Source organism: Podarcis vaucheri (assembly GCF_965113315.1).
Source record: "Podarcis vaucheri genome assembly, chromosome: 10".
Lineage (NCBI taxonomy): Eukaryota > Metazoa > Chordata > Lepidosauria > Squamata > Lacertidae > Podarcis > Podarcis vaucheri.
In genome coordinates, this window is record NC_138748.1 from 68,783,085 (window position 1) to 68,809,099 (window position 26,015).

The window sequence follows — 26,015 nt, forward strand, 5'->3', positions numbered from 1 at the left end:
CGGGGTATAAATAATAAATTTATTATTATTATTATTATTATTATTATTATTATTATTATTATTAAAGAAGAGTTAGGATTTGATCCTGCTTTATCACTACCTGAAGGAGTCTCAAAGCGGCTCACATTCTCCTTTCCCTTCCTCCCCCACAACAAACACTCTGTGAGGTGAGTGGGGCTGAGAGACTTCAGAGAAGTGTGACTGGCCCAAGGTCACCCAGCAGCTGCATGTGGAGGAGCGGGGAAGCAAACCCGGTTCACCAGATTACGAGTCCACCGCTCTTGACCACTACACCACACGGGCTCCCGCTAAAGAGCGATTCAAGTGCAGGGGTTGCAAAGAAAACAGCCCCGGAGCCCAGACGCCCAAATTCATGGAGGACAAAGCTGTCAGCGGCAGCTACTTTTGCCGGCTCTGTTTTCCCTCCTCAGTCGGAGGCAGAATGAATCTGAAGATGACTTGCTGGGAATGCGGGGAGTGTGCTGCTTTTGAACACGGGTCCTGTTTCCCACTGGGGGTATCTTGTCTGGCCAAAGTGAGAACAGGAGTCAGTTGCGAGGACTGATGGTCCATGCCTTCCCACCCCTCTCTAAGGCTCCTCCTCTCCAGTTTTTTTTAATAAAAAAAATATTTATTGAGTTTTCACAATGACCGGTCCCCACATCAAATGGGGCCCCCTATTGCATGGTCCTGGATCCAAGTGTGGCTGCTGGTAGTATGGGTTGCCTTCGCTCTCCCCAGGCTGGATATCTGGAGGTCTCCGCCTACCTCAGCCAATCGCCCAATCCTGCCTGGGGAGGCGTTGCCAGGGGTTCGGCCAGGTAGGGGGAGGGACCGCCCTGCCCACACAACAGAAGGTGAATCTTACCTGCGAAGCGTCAGTTGGCTCCAGATCTCCCACCCTGCCCTCCCTCATTTAAGCCTTATTTTGCAGGTTAACCTTTTCTCCACAGGTACGCGGGCGCTGCTATATCATGGTTGCTGTTGAAGGGCCGGGAAGGAATTCTCCTGCATTGGCAGGTTTTGCCTTTCCTGTAGCAAAACATCACAACTTTGGCGGTTTCAGGCCTCGGGCGGAATCCTTTAGTCTATCTTCCTAAATGGGGGGGGGGCGTAAAGCGGTGACCCACGCCCCCCCTTGCGGTGGTGATCCCAGGGTTCCCCGTTAAGGGGATCTTGAGGGGACGCATTGGCCATACGCTGAGAAGTTGTCATTGCTTTCCCCTGTGACGGCAGGATACTGTGTAAAATATGACAAGTATATTTTACTTTAGGGGTAAATTTAGGGGGGGGGTTAGAACAATCAGAAGTCTATTTTAGGTCTTTTTTTAAAAAAAAATTGTATTTTAAATTTTTCTGCGGGATGGGATGTGAATTGTAATGTGGTATATTGCTGTATATACATAGCGGGTGGTGCTGTGGGTTAAACCACAGAGCCTACGACTTGCCGATCAGAAGGTCGGCAGTTCGAATCCCTGCGACAGGGTGAGCTCCCGTTGCTCGGTCCCTGCTCCTGCCCACCTAGCAGTTCAAAAGCACGTCAAAGTGCAAGTAGATAAATAGGTACCGCTCGGGCGGGAAGGTAAACGGCGTTTTCGTGTGCTGCTCTGGTTCGCCAGAAGCGGCTTAGTCATGCTGACCACTTGACCCGGAAGCTGTACGCTGGCTCCCTCGGCCAATAAAGCGAGATGAGCGCCGCAACCCCAGAGTCGGCTATGACTGGACCTTATGGTTAAGAACAGTTTCAGGTTAAGAACAGATCTCCGGAACGAATTAAGTACTTAACCCGAGGTACCACTGTACAGATAGCAAAAATGTATAAAAGCGGGTCAAACATATGTTGGAAATGTAAAGAAAAAGAAGGGACTTTTTATCATATGTGGTGGGAATGTAGAGAAGTTTTTTTTAAAAAAAGGGAAATACAGTGAATTGAAAAAAATGTTTCAAATGACATTTGTAAAAAAAACAAACCAGAAGCGTTTTTGTTAGGGATTGTAGGACAAGACCTGCCATGAAAAACAAAGAATTTATTTATGTATGCTACAACAGCAGCAAGAGTCTTGATAGTACAAGGGAGGAAGAATGAGGAAATCCCAGCGAATGAACAGTGGCAAGGAAAATTGATAAGCTATGCAGAGTTGGCTAAATTGACATATAAACTGCAGGACCAGAACAACTGTGACTTTAAGGAAGAATGGGAGCTTTTTACAAATTATCTAAAAAGACAACAAAATGAATTGGACTCCTTGGCAGGTTTTGAATAAACATACACAAATTTATTGGTAACACAATAGATAGATAGATGATAGATAGATAGATAGATAGATAGATAGATAGATAGATAGATAGATAGATAGATAGATAAGGTAAGGATACGTATAACTTTATAACATGCAGAGAATAATATGTGCAGAGAAATCAGCTGATGGAAGTCCCTGGTGGGAGGGGGGAGGGAGAGATGGAAGGGGGCGTAGGGGAAAAGGGGGAAATAATGTATGTGATTATACGATTTGATAATTTGTTATGCTGAAATTGCTTAATAAAAATATTTTTTTTAAAAAGAGAGATTCAGCAGGGCTCAGCAAATAGAAGCAAGGGGTGGGAATTCTGAACTGAAAACAAAACCCATCTCAACATGGGGAAGGGGACATGGGCAGCTTGAGCTTCTCCTGTTTTTTCGCAGCACCTGGGATGTCGCAGCCACTGGAGCACAGTGTCTTTTGCGGAAGGGATGGGTAGAAACACATTTTACCCCCTGCAAAGACGCCAGGTGGAAATGCCAGCAGCCTGGCCAGCTGGAAGCCAGATGTGCATGCCATGTTACTCGTGGGAGATCTGTGTTTGGAGTTGTGCCGTGCTGAAATCTGCCCTCCAGTTTCTAGAAAGTTTTCCACCGCAGCATAAGACTATAAGAGCTCCTACAGTGATGGAGATAGGGATGCGGGTGGCGCTGTGGGTTAAACCACAAAGCCTAGGACTTGCTGACCAGAAGGTCAGCAGTTCGAATCCCCGTGACAGGGTGAGCTCCTGTTGCTCAGTCCCAGCTCCTGCCCATCTAGCAGTTCGAAAGCACGTCGAAGTGCAAGTAGATAAATAGGTACCGCTCCGGCAGGAAGGTAAACGGTGTTTCCATGCGCTGCTCTGGTTTGCCAGAAGTGGCTTAGTCATGCTGGCCACATGACCCGGAAGCTGTACGCCGGCTCCCTCGGCCAGGAAAATGAGATGAGCGCTGCAACCCCAGAGTCGTCCGCGACTGGACCTAATCGTCCCTTTACCTTTACAGTGATGGAGAAATGCAATGACAAACCTAGACTGCATCTTAAGCAGCAGAGGTATCATCTTGCTGACAAAGGTCCGTATAGTTCAAGCTATGGTTTGCCCAGTAGTGATGTATGGAAGTGAGAGCTGGGCCATAAAGAAGGCTGATCGCCGAAGAATGGATGCTTTTGAATTCTGGTGCTGGAGGAGACTCTTGAGAGTCCCATGGACTGCAAGAAGAGCAAACCGATCCATTCTGAAGGAAATCAACCCTGTGTGCTCACTGGAAGGACAGATCCTTCCATGTTTCAGCTTGTCAATATCCTTCTTAGGTTGTGGTGCCCAGAACTGAACTCCAGATGTGGTCCGACTGAGGCGGAATAGAGCGGTACCATCACTTCCCCTGGAAGTTGTAGAACTGCAAGGTTGGGAGGGACCTCGAGTCATCTAGTCCAACCCTCTGCAATGCAAGAATCGCAGCTCGCTTGGTTCAAGCACAGCTCAGGCTCCGGCTTCCAAAAGGAGCAGGACCTTTTTTATGAAATGCATGCACTCGCAACTTTTCTGAAAAAGAAAAATAAGAAACCACCTTGGCTGCCTGCCAGTTCTCCTCCCTCATGCACAAGGGAGAAGAAAAGCTGAGGCTTACAGTTGTCAAAGGGGCTTGTCAAAGCGAAACGGAGAGTGCCGAGATGCGGAGATAAACGGGGCTGCAGGAACATTTCTTGGTCCCATTCCAAGGGAAGCATTTTTCAAGCGTTCGAGCAATCAGCCATGTTCGAAAGCAATCAAGAGAAGTTGGGGGACGGGGGGAGGACAGGCAGGAGATGGGCCAGCAAACAAAGGCGCTGGCGGGAAATTGCCGCCAAGAGCAAACGACTCTCCATCTTAACAAACTTGAGGTTTCGGAGAAAGGGAGTCTTGTTTGCCAGAAGGGCTGGATTCAAACATGCAACAAAATAGTCGGGCGTGAAGGAATTTGGAATTCAGTCTTTCAGACAGCGGGGAGTATGTAACATTAAAAAAAAAAAGTCTGTAATTTTGAAAGATCTTCTCATGTAGAAATATAGCGTTTCAAGGAAGAGGTTTAGACTAAAATCTCGCTCCCTGATGTACTCGCTTTCTGCTTGCAGGGAGGCTTAGGAAAGAACAGGAGGGAGCATTTGAAAATTCCCCACGTTACTGTGGTACACAGTCCACCCCATCACTGTGTTGTTGTTGTTTAGTCGTGTCCGACTCTTCATGACCCCCTGGACCAGGGCACGCCAGGCACTCCTGTCTTCCACTGCCTCCCGCAGTTTGGTCAAACTCATGCTGGTAGCTTCAAGAACACTGTCCAAACATCTCGACCTCTGTCGTCCCCTTCTCCTTGTGCCCTCATTCTTTCCCAACATCAGGGTCTTTTCCAGGGAGTCTTCTCTTCTCATGAGGGGGCCAAAGTCTTGGAGCCTCAGCTTCAGGATCTGTCCTTCCAGTGAGCACTCAGGGCTGATTTCCTTCAGAATGGAGAGGTCTGATCTTCTTGCAGTCCATGGGACTCTCAAGAGTCTATTAATATTAATAATCTTAATAATATTATTATTGTTATTATTAAGGCCCGAACCAATGGATTCAAGTTCCAAGAAAGGAGATCCGACTAAACATCAGGGAGAATTTTCTGATAGCAGGAGCTGTTCGGCTCCCTTGGAACGTGGCGGACGCACCTTCATAGGAGGTTTATAAGCAGAGGTTGGACGGCCTTCGGTCGGGGATTCTTTAGCTGCATTGCAAGGGGTTGGACTAGATGACCTCTGGCGTTCCCTTCCAGCGCCGTGATTCACCCTCCCTCCCTCCCTCTTTCCCTGTCCCTCAGGTGTTTGATGGCTGCTCCGTTGGGGGGCTGTTCTTGCTGAGGAATTCCACAACGACGACTGTTATGGATGTGTTTTGCCCATGAGGTATATAGGGGGGGCTTTGCCTCCCTCTCGCATTCCTTATTGCAAGCATCACAAGGAGAAATGGGACCACTGCAAAAAAAAAAGCCTGCCTGACAGCCAGGAATCAAAGAATAAGCCCTATGGCAGCCCCTCCTCCTCCTCCCTCACAACTTTCCCCCAACTCTCTGCTCAGAGTTTGGGGGTCTTTTTTCCGCTCTTCTTTTCGACAGGGGAACTGCAGCCGCTTGGTGATTCTTGCAGGAACAGCCTGGTCTGCCTGCAGCTTGAATGGTCTTTTATTATTGAAAAAGACCCAGGTGGAGAGAAGAACAAGCCCTTGGCCTCTGGGACGGACGAGGCCGCTGGACAAGGTTTTGCTGTTCATAGTGTTTCATCACTACAGCGGCCAAGGATGTGCCTGCAAACTCAGAGCAGGTAAGTGGTGCTAATATCGTCTTTAGCAGCGCTCAGGGTTGGGTGGTTTCTTTCTCGACTCGCTCCCAGCGAAGCAAATCGCCGCATTTTAGAAGTAGGAATTGGGGACAGGGGGTAGAAAATTGTTTCAGCGTGCTTTCAAAGGAAAGCCTACTTAATTCACACTATGCGAGCCAAAACACGCCGTGCTTTGACATTCACGTTTCTCCAGATTTTGCAGTGCCGTTCTCCAGCTAAGTAAGGTGTACAAAAATGCATGTAACAGGGTAAAGAATGCATAGAAATTCATATAATTGTGAAAATAAGATAGCAGAAAATGCATCTTGTTAGGGGGAAGGGCTTTGCAGAAATGTGCATGTTACACAAAATTCTGCGCACAGAAATGTGAATGTTAGGATAAATTCACAACAAAATGCTGGCGAATTTCCACGATGAGTTGATGGTTGTTGTTGTTTTAAAAAATGCAAACTGGTGTGGAAATGTGGAGGACTGATAGGACAAATGAGAAACTCGGAGGAACAAAAATCTACAGATTCACCAACCCCAGGACTGAAGGCGAGTTCTTATTAGCCCCTATTTGTTTCACTAGGGAGTTATGCACAGGGTTAAATCTCCTGTTGAAATCTGTGCAGCTTTAACACTGTAATTCTACACAGGGGAAACAAGTCCACATTGTCACCAACAAGACTTTTGTCACTTGCTATCTTCTGCAACCTTCTGCATCTCTCCTCAGAAGTACGCCCTACTGTGTTGAAAGGGGTTTGCTCGCTGGTTAAGCTACAGGATTTCCCCCTGAAAGTGCAAGACTTTGGCAGGATTTTGTTGTTGGCTGTTTATGCTATCCTATGCAAAGCATCCTGATTGGTGCCAGTTGGTGGCAATAATAATAATAATAATAATAATAATAATAATAATTTATTTATTATTTATACCCCACCCATCTGGCTGGGCGGCTTCCAACAAAATATTAAAATAGTCCATCAAACATTAAAAGCTTCCCTAAACAGGGCTGCCTTCAGATGTCTTCTAAAAGTCTGGTAGTTGTTCTTATCTTTGACATCTGAAGGGAGGGTGTTCCACAGGGTGGGTGCCACCACCGAGAAGGCCCTCTGCCTGGTTCCCTGTAGCCTCACTTCTCGCAATGAGGGAACTGCCAGAAGGCCCTTGGAGCTGGACCTCAGCGTCCAGGCAGAACGATGGGGGTGGAGACGCTCCTTCAGGTCTACTGGACCAAGGCCGTTTAGGGCTTTAAAGGTCAGCACCAACACTTTGAATTGTGATTGGAAACGTCCTGGGAGCCAATGTAGTTTAACAGTTGAATCTTGGATACGATGGAGATGTAAAAGATTTGGATTATTATAAAAGATGCAGGAGGAAATAGCTAACAAGAGGACCCATGAAGGGGAGGAGAGAACCCCAGGAGATTTTTTTGGAATCTTGTGTTTATGTTGTATGTTGGATATGTGATTGTAAAACTGTAATTTGAAAAATGAACAAAAAAGAATTCCAAAGCTGTGGATTTTCACAGGACATGAAATTACTTTACTGAAACTTGCACACACACACACACACACACACACACACACACCCCTGTGCACAGAGGAATGTTGGATATCTGCCCAATTCAAGATCTGGGCAGGATGAGAGGAAGCGCCTTCTGGATAACCTTCCATGACTTTGCTGCTCGCAGGCGTCTGGGTCATTAGTACGCAAATAAAGTCATGGTTGGGCCAAGAATGCCGACCCGTCTTCCCAAACCTCACACACCTTGTCTGGGAATCGCCCAGTTCCACCTGCTGCAAATTGGGAATGTTCTGCTGCTGGGCCTAAATTCCATTGCCTCTCACATAACACTAGAGCTCACACAGACATCCCAAAAAAAAAAGCTGAATGTCGGGGAAGATAACAAGAAAGTACAACTTCACAGTAGCAGTTAGTTAACCTGTGGAACTCCCTCCCACAGGAGACAGGGATGGATTTAAAAGAGGATGAGGGAAATTCATGGAGGATAAGGCTATCAAGGAACATAAGGACATAAGTAGAACCTGCCGGATGAGGCCAGCGGCTCGTCTAGTCCAGCATCCTGTTCTCACAGTGGCCAACCAGATGCCCCAATGGGAAACCCGCAAGAAGGATTCGAACCCAAGACCCCTCTCCCCTCACTCTATGGCCTCTAGCAAGTGGTGCTAGCAAGGGCTGATGGGAGTTGTAGTCCAGAACATCTGGGGGGCATTCAGGTAGGCAAAGGCAGGCCGACAGAGCTTGGTTCTCCTCCTTGATCTTATGAAGACATGCAGAGTGGGTGCTTTCTCGTGAGTAGGGGATGTTGGAGAATGAAAATACGAGACAAACGAGTGGAACTCGCTTTCTCTGCTTATTTGTCTCGTGTCTGGAACAGAAATTGAACCAGTAAATACAACTAGTTGCTTTCAAGATAGGTAACTGGTGCCATCACATAGCCCTGCCTTGCATCTCTACCTATGTTAAACATAGGTAGAGATAAAGGTAAAGGGACCCCTGAGCATTAGGTCCGGTCATGGCCGACTCAGGTTGCGGCGCTCATCTCGCTTTATTGGCCGAGGGAGCAGGCGTACAGCTTCCGGGTCATGTGGCCAGCATGACTAAGCCGCTTCTGGTGAACCAGAGCAGCACACGGAAACACCATTTACCTTCCTGCTGGAAGGTACCTATTTATCTACTTGCACTTTGATGTGCTTTCAAACTGCTAGGTTGGCAGGAGCAGGGATTGAGCAATGGGAGCTCCCCCCGTCGCAGGGATTCGAACCGCCGACCTGCCGATCGGCAAGCCCTAGGCTCAGTGGTTTAAACCCCAGCACCACCTGGGTCCTGAATAACATAAGGACAACGTAATTGACGTAACTTCATGTTGGCATCCATCTGTCTTGAGACACAGCAGAGTGCTCCTCCAGGGCATTAGCCGCACCCAAGTGACCTCCCTGGGCAGTGTGTCTGGAGGTCCTGGGCTGAATGGTCTCTTTAAATTTGAAGATGTGTATTTCTTTAAAGGCCAGAGCAAATAACATGACCTAGTTTTACAGCTGTGAATTAAGCTGTTGGGTATGGTATATAAAGAGCAGCCTGTAGCTCCCTCAGTACCCTGGTAGGTGGGTCATGCTTATTGATATATTGTAATTTGGTGTAAAAGGAGTTTCTGTTTTTGTTGTTAAAACCTAGCAAAAGTTATTTTGCGTTTCTTGAATGTGTGGTCTCCCCAGCACGCCTTCTGCTGCGCAACTAATCTGCAAATAGCCAAGAGACAAGACCCCCCCTCTCAGCCTCGCTGGTGTGGTCCAAAGGGAAGCAGAGCAAGACGTTTGGCACCATCTTGGCTGCAGAAGTTGCCGGAAGGAGGCATATAAGACGCCATCCAACCGTCTTCTGGATTTGTGTAGGGCTTACTCTTTTCTTCTCCTAAAGATATTCCCCAAGGTAGAGGAGATTTAGGACCAGAGTTTTCCTTCTACCCCTCCCCTAACACCCCATACACCTCTTTATGTAATTAATTATGTGACTTCAATAATTACATAAGTAATCTCATTTCTCCGCATCAGACAAGGTAGTTTTGGACATATTGCATTGCAGGGGCTTCAGGGCTGGATTGAGATTTGATGAGGCCCTCAGCTACTGAAGGTAATGGGGCCCTATATATGTCGGGCTGCCCTTTGTCAAGAACAAATGGTCGCTGTTCTTTTGTGTTGAATATATGCTATATGGTAATTTATGGACCTAATATGTATCTAAAGCCATTTGCACGTAACAAATAGGAGCCTACACAACACAAAACACTGTTGCTGTAGGTAAAGGTAAAGGGACCCCTGACCATTAGGTCTAGTCGTGACCGACTCTGGGGTTGCGGCGCTCATCTCGCTTTATTGGCCGAGAGAGCCAGCGTACAGCTTCCGGGTCATGTGGCCAGCATGACTACGCCGCTTCTGGTGAACCAGAGCAGCGCACGGAAACGCCGTTTACCTTCCTGCCGGAGCGGTACCTATTTATCTACTTGTACTTTGATGTGCTTTCAAACTGCTAGGTTGGCAGGAGCAGGGACTGAGCAACAGGAGCTCACCCCGTCGCAGGGATTCGAACCGCCGACCTCCCGATTGGCAAGTCCTAGGCTCTGTGGTTTAACCCACAGCGCCACCCATGTCCCTTTGCTGTAGGTAGGTTTTATTTTATTTGTTTTTTATCTTATATTTTGGAAATTTACATCCAGTGGGTTTTTCCTTCAAATTTTTTGGGGGCCCCCAAGAGAGTGGGGCCCTAAGCTACAGCTTGTTTAGCTTATATGTAAATCCGGCACTGAGGGGGTTGGACCAGATGACTCTATGATTCTATGGTGGAGGATGAACTGCAGCAGAACGGAAGCTGTGCTGCGTGCGATGAGTTCAGGGCAGAACAGAAAATGCCTTCTTGCATCCATACAGTCAACCCAACATCCCCAGCAATGCCAAGCAGTGCATTTTACAGTGTGCCAAGGAGAGGGCCTCTTTAAAAGTGCTTCCTTCAGCTGTTTTGTGTTGCCAACTGGGGCATATCTCCCAGGATGGGGGAGAAGTGAGTGTGGGCACCCCATCCCCGAAATCTGGATTCTCGCCCTGTCTGTTTGAGAGCTGTGTTGCTAATTTCCTCCAGCCTCGCTTTCCAAAGATGTCTTTCCAAGATTCTGCCCTGGCTTGTTCCAGCTGTTTAGCCTGGACGGGTGCCAGAAGTCATTCTTCTCCAGATAAAACAGCAGAAAGGGCTCTTTGTGCGTTTCAATGGCATATTAAGAAAAGGTGAGATCGGTCTTTCCAAAGCTGAAAACACTCTCATTCAAGGCACATTCAACAGGGCCCAGGCTTAATCCCCTGCCTGGCAATCAGCAAAAGGGGACAAATTTATGAATGGCCGACGCAGCTTTCTGCAGAACCCCATATTTTGCTCCGTATCGACATAGCTGGCACTGGGAGAGAAAGCCTTGAGTGGAAACATCTGGGGAATGGCATCCTTGAGAGCCGTTTGCTAATGTGAGAAGTGGGTCGCTGATTGAATAGAGGCCCCCCGGATTTGTTAGATTGGAAACAAATTTGAAAATGAATTAAAGTTGGGGGGCGTGTGCTATGATTGCAGCTGGCAGCGTTGTATGGGTGTGCAAAGAAATAGGCAGGAAAAGAAAATTGAACGCTGCTTTGGATGATACGAGTTTCAGGTGTGCAAGGCGGTGGGAGACAGACGGACGGGGGACGGGACAATGATGACTGAGCAGAAATGCCCCCTTGTCACTTCGTCAGGCAGTAATTAAGTTGGGGAAGGGGTTTCAGGAGGTGAATAAAAAGTGGGATGAAAGCTGTCACGCTGGTGCTCTTGGCAAGTGGCTGCAGATCACACACACACACACACACACACACACCCTGCCGCTGTGGCACAGAATAATAGAATTGTAGAATGGGAAGGGACCATCCCAGGTCATCTAGTCCAACCCCCTGCAGTGCAGGAATTGCAATTAAATAATTCCTGACATATGGCCATCCGACCTCTGTTTAAATGCCTCCATTGAAGAACCACCTTCCATGGGAGTCTGTTCCGCTGTCAAACTGTCTGAAATTAGCTTCTTCTTTCTTGGAATCTGCTTTCTTGTAATTCGAATCCATTGGTTTGGTTCGTCCCCTCTGGAGCAGCAGAAGACAAGCTCGCTCCATCTTCCATTGGATGAGATATTTTAAGATGGCTCTCGTATCTCCTCTCAGTCTTCTCTTTTCCAGGCTTAACATACCCAGCTCCTTCAACCATTCCTCATCAGGCGTGGTTTTCAGACCCTTGATCATCTTGGTTCCCCCCTCTGCACACATTCCAGCTTGTCAACGTGCTTCTTAAATTGTGGAACCCAGAACTGGACACAGTATTCCAGATGGGATCTGACCGAGGCAGAATACCATCGCTTCCCTTGATTGGGACTCTACAGTTCTGTTGATGCAGCCTAGAATAGCATTAGCTATTTTTGCTGCTGCATCACACTGTTGACTCATGTTCAGATTGTGGTCTACTAAGACCCCAAGATCCTTTTCACATGTACTGCTGGCAAGCCCGGTGCCCCCACTCCCAATTATTTATATTTGCACAGCTTGTTCTTCTTGCCTAAGTGTAGAACCTGACATTTGACCCAACCGAATTTCATTTTGTTAGTTATGGTCCAGCCGTCCAGTCTGTTAAGGTCATCTGGAATCTTGATTCTATCTTTCGAGGTTTTAGCTGCCCCTCCCTGGTTTGTTGTCACCTGCAGATTTGATGAGCAAGCCTTCAGTTCCTTCATCCAAGTCGTTTATGAAGATGTTGAACAAGGACCAGTGAGCTCAGCTTCTCTTTGAAAGACTGGTGAGATTCATTGTTCCATTTGGGCAGGGATTCTTCCAGGCTTGACTGAAATGCTAATCTGAAATCGTTTCCTTCTTCTTCTAAACTTGGACCAAAGAGTTGTTTCGGTGGTGGTGTGCTTTTGCGTTCAGGCGCAACAATAGATACTGGGGCCAAAGAATGAGTTGATGACACAGAGGAGTTGCCAGTCAGTCCTGCTTAGTCGGTGCCTCTGAACAACCTTGGCAAGTTTGCTGGGGGCGCTGGATTACAAAGCCAGGCTGTCAATCTTCTTTTATTGACTAGACCTTGCCAAGAATTCTCACTCCCATACACCTTGTTCTTTCTTCTTAACATCGCTAGGCAGTTTGTGGCCTCTCCAGAAGTGGATTGATAGCCATTTGCAAACAAATACCGTATTTTTCGCTCCATAAGACACACTTTCTTCCTCCTAAAAAGTAAGGGGAAATGTCTGTGTGTCTTATGGAGCGAATGCATGGGCCCTGGAGCCGAATTGCCCAGAGGCAAGGCAAAAAGCAGATCGTGCTCTTTTTTTTTTAGAAAGAGGGAAGGGGGTGTTGAAACAAAGCTGCTGAGCAGCTGATCGGCAAGTGATTGGGAGGGAGATAAGGGACTCTAGCGATAAAGGAGGCTGCCTAGGAGGGGGGAGGTAAAGACAGCGAACTTGCAAGGAGAGGAGACAGGAATACTAAGACAAGCAACGAGGAGAGAAATTAGAAGAAAAGGAGGAGTAAAAAACTGCTCCAGCTAAGGAAAAGACACTAAGGCAAACAAGAGGGAGGGGGGGTTGAAACAAAGCCGCTGAGCAGCTGATCGGCAAGCGATCGGGAAGGAGATAAGGGACTTTAGAGATAAAGGAAGCTGCCTGGGAGGGGGGGAGGTAAAAGCACATGGATCCTCAGGATTTTTGCATTGGGTCACCCCAAATTCACGATCAGATCACATAGCATGTCCATGGCCTAGCTAGCAAGGCCAGAGCTCAGGGATGATGGGAGTTGTAGTCCAACAACATCTGGGGACCCACAGGTTGAGAACCGATGAAATAGATGAACGCAGGGGAGCATTCCTAAAGGGGTGTGTGCTCAATACCCAAAACAGTGTGTAGGAAATATCATGGAAATGTAAGAAGCATCTTGACCCTGCATTGCATTTCCAGCAAACCCTGCCCCGTTTAGAAGCTTATGAGCGGGGCATGAAGGCAAAACCAAGAGCATAAAAACACAAGCTCAGATCAAAGAAAATCCTTCTTCACACAGCGCATAGTTAAACTGTGGAACTGCAGGAGGCAGTGATGGCCACTAACTCAGATAGCTTTAAAAGAGGTTAGTATAGATTCATGGAGAAAGCTATCAATGGCTGCTAGTCCTGATGGCTATGGTCTATCTCCACAGTTGGAGGCAGATGTGCCAACTCTAGGCGGCAAGATGTCTTTAGCCCCTTGTATATTTGTTGGAGGGATGTGGGTGGCGCTGTGGTCTAAACCACTGAGCCTAGGGCTTGCCAATCAGAAGGTCGGCGGTTCGAATCCCTGTTGCTCGGTCCCAGCTCCTGCCAACCTAGCAGTTCGAAAACACGCCAGTGCAAGTAGATAAATAGGTATCGCTCCGGCGGGAAGGTAAATGGCGTTTCCATGCGCTGCTCTGGTTTCGCCAGAAGTGGCTTAGTCATGCTGGCCACATGACCCGGGAAAACTGTCTGCGGACAAACGCCAGCTCCCTCAGCCAGTAAAGCGAGATGAGCGCCGCAACCCCAGAGTCGATCGCGACTGGACTTAACTGTCAGGGGTCCTTTACCTTTTATATTTCTTGGAAGGGGGCCGGGCTTCGCAGCATCAATGGCCAGCTCTTCTAGAGTGCTCAGCCTCCTCCAGGGCTTTTTCCAAGCAAGCAGAGACTGTGCCTACATGCAACCAACCTCTCTTCCCCCCTTTTCATGCCTCTTCTGGTTCTGGGAGACAAGTGGGGAGGGGAGCTTGTTGCAGCAAGAGGGGGAGAGACTCGGGACTGGCCAGACTCATCTCTGCCTCTTGGTCTCCCTCCTCTTCCTGCTTCAGCTTCTGCCTTTGATTCTGGACTTCTCTCTTCCACAGACTCTCCCAGCTCACCAAGCCCTGTTACCTCTACAGCCTCTGACACATCCTCTTCCTGGTCTTCTCCCTCCAACCACTCACCATCGTCCCACCACCACTGTTCCGGCTCTGAGCCCTCTTCCCTTGGGGGCTCCCCAGCCGGTCCCTCCCACCATTCCTCTGCGTCCAACCAGTCCTTGATCGCTAGGCTGAGAGGCAGGGACCGGACTGAGCTCACCCAGTGAGCTTCATAGCCGAGTGTGTTTTTCAACCCTGTCCTCCCAGGTCCTAGTCCGCCACTCTAACCACTACACCACACTGCCTTCTTATGTCCTTTAGGACAGCAGGGGGAGAGGTCTTCCCCGAACAGAGGGTATTATTGGAGCTCTTGTTCCCCTCCTCCTCCTGCTCGTTCCAGCGCAGGATCCAAGCAGGCAGCCCAGAAACCAGCTCGGGGCAAATTTGTCCATGATCACATCCTCTCAGCAAACGCGGCTGTCAGCTTGAGTGAGTGGAAATGTCATTTTTACAATCAGCCCCGGAGCCACGATTCAAGCGATTCTATCCGACTTAGTTATTTGCCTTCGCTCTCCAGTGGAATAAAAAAAAAAACTTGTGTGGGATTTGCCGGGCCTGGGATTCAGGCTTGGTCTGCTCAAAAGCTAGGAGAGAATATTCTGGCAGATCTTGAGGCTGCCACACACGCCCTCAATTTTCTCCCCAGGCGAATGCTCCACAGGTGCTCCCGCTGACGAAAGTGTGCACCTGGCTTGCAAACAAGATGGCGGCCTGTCGCAGCCTGTGCGTAACTCTAGCCTTTTGTCTCTGGATTCCAGAGGCCAGCTTTTGCCTGCCTGTTTCCAGCTGTTCTGGCTGGGGCTGAGGGAAGTTGTAGTTCAAAACATCTGGAAGTCACCAGGGTGGTGAAAGCTCCTCTAAACACAGCTGGTGAGGAGGACCCGACTACCAATGGCTCCTAGCCAGAGTGACTGTGGACACTATCAGAAACAATATGTCTCCGAATTCCAATTGTTGAGAATCGCAGATGCGGAGATTTCTGCTGTTGCTTTCAGGACCTGCTGTTGGGATTCCTGATGGGCTATCTGGTTAGCCACTGAGAAAGCCACTTCTGCCCTTCGGAGGAGGTGGAGTTGCAGGCTTCACGCCCCCACCATGCTCGTGATGGCTGGAGCCCAGCCCCACTTGATTGGGGGGATTCCCGGCCGCATCATCCCCCGGCCAGCCAATCGGCTGGCTCTGGGGGTGTGGCCTGCCCTATTTAAGGCAGGACGCGGCTGGGGCTCTCCCTCTTTGCCGCTGGCCAGCTGTTCCTGCTTTTCCCACCCTCCAGCTTTATAAGGTTTTCATTCCTTGACATTGCTATGGACCTGGGTTGGTTGCCGTTGAGGGGCCTGGTAGGACTTTTTCCACTTGGCAAATTGGCACCGGCCACTTGGTTTTCGCCTACCTTGTAGCAAATCGTCACAACTTTCTTGGCATTGGCAGTTAGCCATTGGTATAATTCTGTAGTTGGGAGAGGGAAGGTAATGCCATCACCTGCCACGCATATTGAAGGGTAGTCCGATAAAGGATTCTGAGGGGCGTGGCCCTGTCCGAAGCCTGGGGAGGTGGGGGCCTAAGTCACGCCCCCTATCGGTGGCCCCAGGGGAGTTCCTAGTTGATGTGCATCAGCAGGACTCCTCCTACTGGTGGCTAACCCTTCCCGGACTTCTAGCAGACAGGCTGAAGTCGAATATAGTTGGTTAGGACCAATGCCTAAGCCAACATCGCTCATCACCTGTAACCAATAAAGTTGTGGCCTTATTTAGCACATTAACCTTAATAATTGAGCCATGTGCCATTATTTCCACTGGGGGGTGGGAACTCGCCACACAACCGAGTGTTAGACTAGATGGGTCTTTGTCTAGCAGGACAAATTCAGCATTTTTGGACTAAGCCTTGGGACAGGGGTAGGCTTGTGGTTCCTTCTTCCGCCGCTCTTAAAGAGTCATGGCACAAAATGTTTGAAAGCAATCTTAACTACAACGGGCTAACTGTAAGGAAGCTGCCCAGGTCAGGATATTTAGCAAGTCACAACATAGCTGCCTTGTGAGATATATTCGGGAGGAGAAAAGACTAAAGAGTAAATCGTACACAAATGAGGAGTGGAGTCCCTAAGGCAGTTGGATGGCTCCTTGTATGCCCCCTTCTGGCAACTCCTGTAGCCAAGCTGGTGCCAAAGGTCTTGCTCTTCTTTCCTTTGGACCACATCAGCGAGGCCGAGATGGGGGTCTTATCGCTTGGGCAGCCCTTGACCTCCAGATACGCTGCCCAGGCTTGCACCCCAGGGAGGTCATAGAATCATAGAATCATAGAGTTGGAATAGACCACAAGGGCCATCGAGTCCAACCCCCTGCCAAGCAGGAAACACCATCAGAGCACTCCTGACATATGGTTGTCAAGCCTCTGCTTAAAGACCTCCAAAGTAGGAGACTCCACCACACTCCTTGGCAGCAAATTCCACTGTCGAACAGCTCTTACTGTCAGGAAGTTCTTCCTAATGTTTAGGTGGAATCTTCTTTCTTGTAGTTTGGATCCATTGCTCCGTGTCCGCTTCTCTGGAGCAGCAGAAAACAACCTTTCTCCCTCCTCTATGTGACATCCTTTTATATATTTGAACATGGCTATCATATCAGACCTTAACCTCCTCTTCTCCAGGCTAAACATGCCCAGCTCCCTTAGCCATTCCTCATAAGGCATCGTTTCCAGGCCTTTGACCATTTTGGTTGCCCTCCTCTGGACACGTTCAGCCCTTGACCTCCAGACACACCACCTCCAGACACACCACCCAGGTTTGCACCCCAGGGAGGTCACTTTGATGCTGCTGATGCAGCAAAAATAATGCGTGAAGCAGGAGTTGCAAGTGCTTCTGCAGCCACAGCAGCTGCTGTGAGTCTCCAGCAGTTTGGCTTCGCCCCCAGAGGCACACGACATTGTCTCTCGAGACAGACGGGTGCCAACAAATCTGTTCCGGAGTTTCTGCCAGCCCTCCAGAGAAGTTATTTTTGGACAGGAGAGAGGGAAAGGAGGTTTTGCTGAGCAAGCAGAGGTTGCTGAGCGAATGGAACAGCTTGGTTGGATGCAGCCCATTACACCAGGGGAAACTTAATGGGTAATATTAAAATACTTTCAGAGAAGTTTGCACTAAGATGCAGATGGATTTCCACGAGGATTAAAAAATCTTAAGCTTGCACTTAAGACCTGGAAAGTGAGAGAAGCTGAAATGGATAAATTTGCATATCTCTACCAAGTCAATTATAAGGGACGCGGGTGGCACTGTGGGTTAAACCACAGAGCCTAGGACTTGCCGATCAGAAGGTTGGCGGTTCGAATCCCCGCTACGGGATGAGCTCCTGTTGCTTGGTCCAAGCTCCTGCCAACCTAGCAGTTCGAAAGCACATCAAGTGCAAGTAGATAAATAGGTACCGCTCCGGTCGGAAGGTAAATGGCGTTTCCGTGCGCTGCTCTGGTTCGCCAGAAGCAGTTTAGTCATGCTGGCCACATGACCCGGAAGCTGTACGCTGGCTCCCTCGGCCAATAAAGCGAGATGAGCGCCACAACCCCAGAGTCGGCCACAACTGGACCTAATGGTCAGGGGTCCCTTTACCTTTACCAAGTCAATTCTATGAACAAGCTAAACTCTTCTCAAAACTTGAGAATGTTTGTCCCGTCCCTGAATTAATGCTGCACTGCTGCTATCCTCCTTTTGGCTGAAAGAGAGATTTGGTGTTGTCGTTTTAAAGAAATGTTTTTAATGAGTTTTCAACGAGTGTTTCTCAAATGCTAAAGATCTGGTTCTGTTCTCCCGCAGCTGACTTCACTTGGGAGCAAAGCGTACTCAGGCCAACATAACATTATATAGGGTGTCAGGGTGACTTTTACAGAGCCCTATAAAAAACAGAGGGAAAGCTGCCCCCAATAACCATTTGCAAGGAGCAATAAAAGATCAAGGGCATTGCTCAGATGCCATCTGAAGCCCTTCTGTTTGTTGAAATGGTTCCCATTCCCCAACAGATTTTGCTTTTCATTTCATTTTATTTTAAAATGCCCTTCCCTTTTGCCGCAATGGAAGCTGAAACAATAGAGGGTTCTTTAGCACCTTAAAGATTTATTATAGCATAAACTTTTGTGGGGCAGAGTTTGCCTTGTCAGATGCATGAAGTAGTCATCTGAGTGTGTATGTGTGTGCATTATATGTTCAGAAAGAAGAAGAACTGTTGGTTTTATAAAATGAGTTCCAAGGGCTAAGCAATGCAAGAGACATAAGAAGTTCCAATCAGTATGGATATGATTCGGTTCCCGCCAGTAGAGGCTGGTGACGCTGTGGCACTTAGCATCACCGCAGCTTACCAGGAGGGGGTGAGGTCTGTACGGTGCAAGCAGATTGGCTCCGCCGCTGTGTTCGTACCACTCCAACCTCACCACCAATCGACCTTCCCCTTCCCAGTAAGCTACAGCAATGCCCTTGTTGCGATGTCAGGTAAGGACCACTGCATTGCACCACTGGCCTCTACTGGTGATTAAGAGGCACAGCAATGTCCACGCTGCAAATTGGTGTGGAGAAACAGGAGCTAAATGTGGTCCTCCAAGTCTTCTTGGAGGACCCAATAGTGATGTATGGAAGTGAGAGCTGGACCATAAAGAAGGCTGATCGCTGAAGAATTGATGCTTTTGAATTATGGTGTTGGAGGAGACTCTTGAGAGTCCCATGGACTGCAAGAAGATCAAACCTCTCCATTCTGAAGGAAATCAGCCCTGAGTGCTCACTGGAAGGACAGATCCTGAAGCTGAGGCTCCAGTACTTTGGCTACCTCATGAGAAGAGAAGACTCCCTGGAAAAGACCCTGATGTTGGGAAAGATGGAGGGCACAAGGAGAAGGAGACGACAGAGGACGAGATGGTTGGACAGCGTTCTCGAAACTACGAACATGAGTTTGACCAAACTGCGGGAGGCAGTGGAAGACAGGAGTGCCTGGCGTGCTCTGGTCCATGGGGTCACGGAGAGTCGGACACGACTAAACAACAACAAGTCTTCTCTATCCAACACTCAGTTGGGACTTTCCCTGGGCCATGCTGCCAAGGGCACTTCGCAGCCAAAGGAATGCCCACGGCACATGGCCAGGTCTTTATTGTCATAAATAACACAGTAGCATCTACAACTCTCGAGATCTAGACACACGAATCTCAAGGATAGGCAGCTATTCCCAGGTCTGTGCTGCATGGAGCAGTTGCAGCGACAGGGGGCACCAGTTTGTGTACCTTCCCCCAATGGTCTGCATGCATGCAGCCAGAGACTGTGCCTGCAAGAAAACTTCCTCTACTCCTCCCTTTTCAATCCACCCCTGGTTCTGGCAGACAGCGGGGAAGCATATGGACCTTCACTTCCTTGACCTGCTTCTTCCTTTTCTCCTGACCCATCCTGTTCTCCACCCTCCAACTCTGAAGCTCCCTCTGCCTCTTGCCTCCAGGCTGGCACAGTTCCCCACAAACCACTAGCCCCCTCTCCAAAATTTGACCCCAGCTCCCTTTCTCCCAGTGCACTCAGCAGTGTCCTGCCATTCCCTGACACATGCCCCCCACCAGTCTTGTTCCACCCTCTGGACCTCTTGCGGAGGAGGCACATGAAGAAGAAGAAGAAGGAGGTGGAGGAGGAGGAGGAGTTAGGATTTGATATCCCGCTTTATCACTACCGTAGAGGTAAAGGTAAAGGGACCCCTGACCATTAGGTCCAGTCGCAGATGACTCTGGGGTTGCGGCGCTCATCTCGCTTTACTGGCCAAGGGAGCTGGTGTACAGCTTCCAGGTCATGTGGCCAGCATGATTAAGCCACTTCTGGCAAGACCAGAACATGGAAGCGCTGTTTACCTTCCAGCCAGAGCGGTACCTATTTATCTACTTGCACTGGCGTGCTTTCGAACTGCTAGGTTGGCAGGAGCTGGGACCGAGCAACAGGAACTCGCCCGTCGCTGGGATTTGAACCGCCGACCTTTTGGTCAGCAAGCACTAGGCTCTGTGGCTTAACCCACAGCGCCACACCATGTCCCCTTCCTGCCGGAGCAGTACCTATTTATCTACTTGCACTTTTTGGCGTGCTTTCGAACTGTTAGGTTGGCAGGAGCAGGGACCGAGCAACGGGAGCTCACCCTGTCACGGGGATTAGAACCGCCGACCTTCTGATCGGCAAGCCCTAGGCTCTGTGGTTTGACCCACAGCGCCACCCGTGTCACTACCCTAAGGAGTCTCAAAGCGGCTCACATTCTCCTTTCCCTTCCTCCCCACAACAAACACTCTGTGAGGTGAGTGGGGCTGAGAGACTTCAGAGAAGTGTGACTGGCCCAAGGTCACCCAGCAGCTGCATGTGGAGGAGTGGGGAAGCGAACCCAGTTCAGCAGATTACGAGTCCACCGCTCTTAACCACTACACCACACTACACAACCCAGATGGTGGGCTCAGGGTCCAGGTTTGTTCCAATGGGAAGATGTGATCCTTGAGAGGTCCTGAGCCATTCAAGGATTTATAGGTCTAAACAAGGCCCGGAATTGTGCCCGGAAACAGACCACTTGTAACAAACCCTCTTTTTTCTGTTGCAGAAACTTGACTTTGCAGTCTTTCCAATGACACCTCTGTCCCAAGAGGGGCTTCTACAGTAGGAAGATGAAAGCATCGTGTGTCAAGTTCCTCCTCCTTCTGGCAGCTATTGTGGCCCAGTACAAAGCATCGACTCCGCCAGAAGGTATGCTCAGATCTCCTCAGGTGTGGCAGGCAAAGCAAAACAGACAGAATCACCTCTCCTTATTTGTGAGATGCTGGTGTGTTCTCCGGGGGGGGGGGGGCGTATTTGCTATGCGATTCCTTCCTCGGGGAGACTCACTTAGTTCCTCCTGCCCCAATCTCGCTGTATGGAAAAGTCTGGGGAATGTGGACCCAGCAACACGAGTCTTGGAGATAATGGAGATCAGTTTTTGCCCTGGACATTGCGTTGTATCCAAGTACGTTCTACACAGAGTAGAACTATTGAAGCTCATTAACCCAAGCCAGTCGTGCCCATTCATTTAAAAGGGGCCTACTCTGAGTATGTCCAGCATTGGATTGTCTTATTAGCCTTACTGATGGCTTGACTAACCTACTATGGTTTGGATTTGTTTATTTATTTCGATGATTCTGTGGCAATCAGTTTCACTCTGGTTGGCTCCCAACAGAATATTAATGTCAGTGTTTGAAAAAAGCAGCACAGGTCCTGACTTCCTTTGTCTCCTCAGCCTGGTCCTTGGACCCTTGTCGGGATAAAGGAGTCCATGAGAAGAGTGTCCTCGCAGAGTATTTTCTGCTTTTATTCTTAAAAGTCTTTATCTGCAAAACGAACGACCAACTGTACACACGTCAACACTACCAGCTTTCACCAACCAATGCACACCAAACACTAACGTTGACCACTGTATATATACAGGTACAATTAAGTGAAAGGTTTCACGAGTCATTGTAGGCCGCTGACTCATGCTGACTTAGTTCTTTTAGCATTAAAGAAACAGCGGCCAATTTTTAGCCGTGACAATTAATAATAATAATAATAATAATAATAATAATAATAATAATAATAAAGCGATAAAACATCAAACATTAAAAACTTCCCAATACAGGGCTGCCTTCAGATGTCTTCTAAAAGTCAGGTAGTTGTTTATTTCCTTGACATCTGATGGAAGGGTGTTCCACAGGGCGGGCGCCACCACCGAGAAGGCCCTCTGCCTGGTTCCCTGTAACCTTCACTTCTCAGAGCTGGACCTCAGTGTCCAGGCTGAACGATGGGGGTGGAGACTCTCCTTCAGGTCTACAGGGCCGAGGCCGTTTAGGGCTTTAAAGGTCAGCACCAACACTTGTCAAATCCCTTCCAAGGCAGGAATCATTTGTGACCCACCAAGCTAAAGACCAATGACTTACTCCAAATTACCTGAGGCTCTCAGGCTCTCGCCATTAATTCTGTTCTGCTTCCGGTGGTGATGCCAAAGGATCGGCCTCTGCCCCCAGCCCTCTTGCTAAAGCGTGGGGCACCCCTCTGCCCCTGAAGTGGACTGGAGTAATTTAGGCCTTCAGAGCTTTAGGTGGGTGGGCAGAGACACATTCCTCAACTCCCCATTTATGATTCCTAGCGGCTGGTGCCCTGAAGCATTCAGAAGGCTGGACCTCCATCAGGATGACCCTTGACACCCCCCCAAAAAAGGGGTAGCCACCCCTATTCCAGAGCATGCCTTTGAATTTTGGGAAGCCTGTCAAAAGCGAAAGGGAAGCTTTGGCGGCCACTCCAGAACTCACACATATTAAATTCCAAACTGTCAATTAAGCCAATATACTTGACTATAATGCTGTTTAATTCAGAGCCGGGAAGGGCGCCATAAATCAGCGCCTGCGAGTGTCCCTGCCAACCTTTTGATTTATGAAACCGGGTAATCTAAGAGGCGCGAGGAAATTCTCAAATAAAATCATATTCCCCCTCATGATTAATATAGCTGTCTCGAGTTGGCATTATTTGTTGCAGGAGGGGGCCGGCCTACAGGGGCTTTAAAACGCATGGTGCGATTCTTTGTGGCGCAGAGCAAAATAGAGAATGGGTTGGAGGGGTTGGGGGTCCACATGGGTGAGGGTGGGGGTGCCTTTTTCAGGCAGTTGTGATTCCTGCACTGAGGGGGTTGGACTAGATGACCCTTGGGGGTCCCTTCCAACTCTAAAGCTCTATGATTCTGTGATTTCCAAGTAGAGCAAGGGGTTGGGGGTGGATGTTTGAATTCCTTGAGTCTAGGCTGAACTCCTGACAGTGGGAACCCTGCCTGAAATCTCATAGGACTGCTGCAAATCAGTGTATTTTTTAAAAAAATTATTGGAATTTTATTTACAACATAACACAACCCTCCCACGCCCTAATATACATTAAACGTGAACATAACATACAACTAATAATAATAATAATAATAATAATAATAATAATAATAATTTATTCATATCCCGCCCATCTGGCTGGGTTTCCCCAGCCACTCTGGGCGGCTTCCAACAAAGATGAAAAATACATAAAAATATCACACATTAAAAACATCCCTGAACAGGGCTGCCTTCTAAATGTCAGGGGAGGGCGTTCCACAGGGTGGGTGCCACCACCAAGAAGGCCCTCTGCCTGGTTCCCTGTAACTTGGCTTCTCGCCGGGAGGGAACCGCCAGAAGGCCCTCGGAGCTGGACCTCAGCGTCTGGGCAGAACAATGGAGATGGAGACGCTCCTTCAGGTATACTGGGCTGAGGCCGGTTAGGGCTTTAAAGGTCAACACCAACACTTTGAATTGTGTTTGGAAACGTACTGGGAGCCAATGAAGATCTTTCAGGACTGGTGTTATGTGGTCTCAGCGGCCGCCCCCAGTCACCAGTCTAGCTGCCGCATTCTGGATTAACTGCAGTTTCCGAGTTACCTTCAAAGGTAGCCCCACGTAGAGCGCATTGCAGTAGTCCAAGCGGGAGATACCATAACCAGAGCATGTACCACTCTGGCAGGACAAACAGCAGGCAGGGAGGCTCTCATCCTGCGTACCAGATGGAGCTGGTAGACAGCTGCCCTGGACACAGAATTGACCTGTGCCTCCATGGACAGCTGCGAGTCCAAAATGACCCCCAGGCTGCGCACCTGGTCCAACAACAATACAAACACTAAATAAAAGACTTCCTTTATTCTTTATCTGGCCTCCTTATTTACTTCTTATAAACTGTGTCCTTTATGAATAATTATTAAGATTTTTCCTAATTATAACTTAAATATCCACAAAGTCTCTTGCAGACATTAATCAAAACAAGTCCAGGTATGTATTTTAGGGCACTGTTTTGTGAAGTATTCTCTATGTTTTCCCCCATGCTTTTTGAAACTCTCTAATCTCTAATCGCCTCTGTTAATCTAGCCAGTTCAATATACTGTATTTTTCACCCTATAGGACGCACTGTCCCATAAGGCGCACCTAGTTTTTTTGGGGGGAAATAAAGGGGAAAAAATATTTCCCCCCCCCAAGCGCGGGGCTCCATGGGAGCCCGGCGCAGGCTCCCACGGCTTGCGGAGATCTGCGCGAAGCCTGGAGAGTGAGAGATTTGCCCCATAGGACGATTTTTGGAGGGGGAAAAGTGAGTCCTATGGGGCGAAAAATACGGTACTCTAACAGTTTATCTTGCCATTCCGTTTTTGTTGGCACAGTTTCTTTCCCCTCAGTTTTTAGCAATCAGTGTAGACAACACTGAGTGAGATGGATCAATGGCCTGCGTCAGTATAAGGCAGCTTTCTATGTTCCTCTTTGGAGAGGGGACCGTAGCTCAGGGGACACAGCCCCTGCTTTGCATGCAGAAGGTCAAAGGTTTGATTCCGGGCATCTCCAGATCAGTCTGGGGGTGACCTCTGCCTGAATCCCTGGAGAACCACTTCCAGTCAGTGTAGACAATACTGAGTTAGATGGACCAATTCCTGACTTGGTATAAGGCAGCTCCTCACATGCCTAACAGGTATCCAGGTCTCCCTGCCATTTAATGGAGCCACTTTTGCCCTGCGGCTACAGCAGGCAGCAGCTGACATCACGGAAACACCGTTTAAAGCAACGACAAAGCATTTCCCAGCTCTTAAAGTGCTTAATCTATTCTAATTGGATTTTGCTGTCTGGATGAATGATCTTTCATGGACAGAATCCAGGTGAAATCGGCTCCACTGGGGAATCTGCAGGTTTTTTAAAAAAAATATGTATTTTTTGCTTCTTTCCTTTTTTGGGGATCTAAAAATTCTATTACAGATTTAACTTCACACATACCCACACATATACCCACACATATATATACTTAAATTAGTTTAACTTAGAATGTTAATTTGACCTTCTAATTCCACTTAGATATCAGCTAAGCTAAAATGGTACATAAAATAAAAGAAAACAATAACAAACTGAAGTAAAATAAATATAGACTTCCCATCATTTCCCGATATAGTCGACATTTGTGATTTTGAATGTACTTATTACCTTACATTTAATATACTTTCTAATACTGTCTTACAACCTAGCGTACCGATTTCCCTTTATTTCTTAATATTTTATGTACACAAGGGTCATTCAAACACTACAATGGATAATATGTCGCTGTTATTTTTTTGTAAGTATCTTTCCCATTTTTGAGGAAATAATTGTTTGGTGTTACCTCTTAACCTATTTGCTCCTTTCAAATCTCACTCTGGTTGTTTGTTTTTTAAGAGTCAAGGCTTGTGGAAACTGACCCAGCTTTTTTAAAATGGGCTCCCACATTTAGCTGAGGGGCGAGGGATCCTTTTCCACATCCCCTTCTTTTGACAATTTCTTTATTTGCTTATCTCATAACCTGGGGTCACTTGAGGTCACACCTGCAGCCTACATTCAAAGCACTCTTATACTAGTCATGGGTTTCTATCCATCCTATAAACTCTCAACACCATTGACAAACCACAGTGCACAGGATTCTTAGAGGAGAAAGCCATAATGGTAAAAATGGCACAAAAACGCTTTAAATGTATTGTGCGGATGTGGCCAGGATATCCAGAGGTTTTACTAGGAATTATAGGTACAGTGGTACCTCTGGTTACGTACGTAATTCATTCCGGAGGTCTGTTCATAACCTGAAACTGTGCTTAACCTGAAGCACCACTTTAGCTAATGGGGTCTCCTGCCGCCGCTAGAGCACGATTTCTGTTCTCATCCTGAAGCAAAGTTGTTAACCCGAGGTACTATTTCTGGGTTAGCGGAGTCTGTAACCTGAAGCGTCTGTAACCTGAAGCGTATGTAACTCGAGGTACCACTGTACTGAGATACCAAAGGAACAGAAAAGATTGTTTACTGTGACAACAACTGCACTGATGTTACTAGCACAGAGATGGAAG

General features: G+C 48.1%; 1 protein-coding gene across 1 annotated transcript in view; it reads left to right on the forward strand.

Annotated features, from left to right (window-relative positions):
- Nucleotides 1-5,545: 5,545 nt before the first annotated feature.
- LOC309541196 (uncharacterized protein) overlaps nucleotides 5,546-26,015 on the forward strand; it is a 228,940-nt gene continuing 208,470 nt past the window's right edge. The window contains exons 1-2 of the mRNA XM_082238687.1: nucleotides 5,546-5,609; nucleotides 20,700-20,842. Coding sequence (XP_082094813.1) covers nucleotides 20,764-20,842 — 79 coding nt within the window. The 5' untranslated portion in view covers nucleotides 5,546-5,609; nucleotides 20,700-20,763. The remainder of the gene's footprint in view (nucleotides 5,610-20,699; nucleotides 20,843-26,015) is intronic.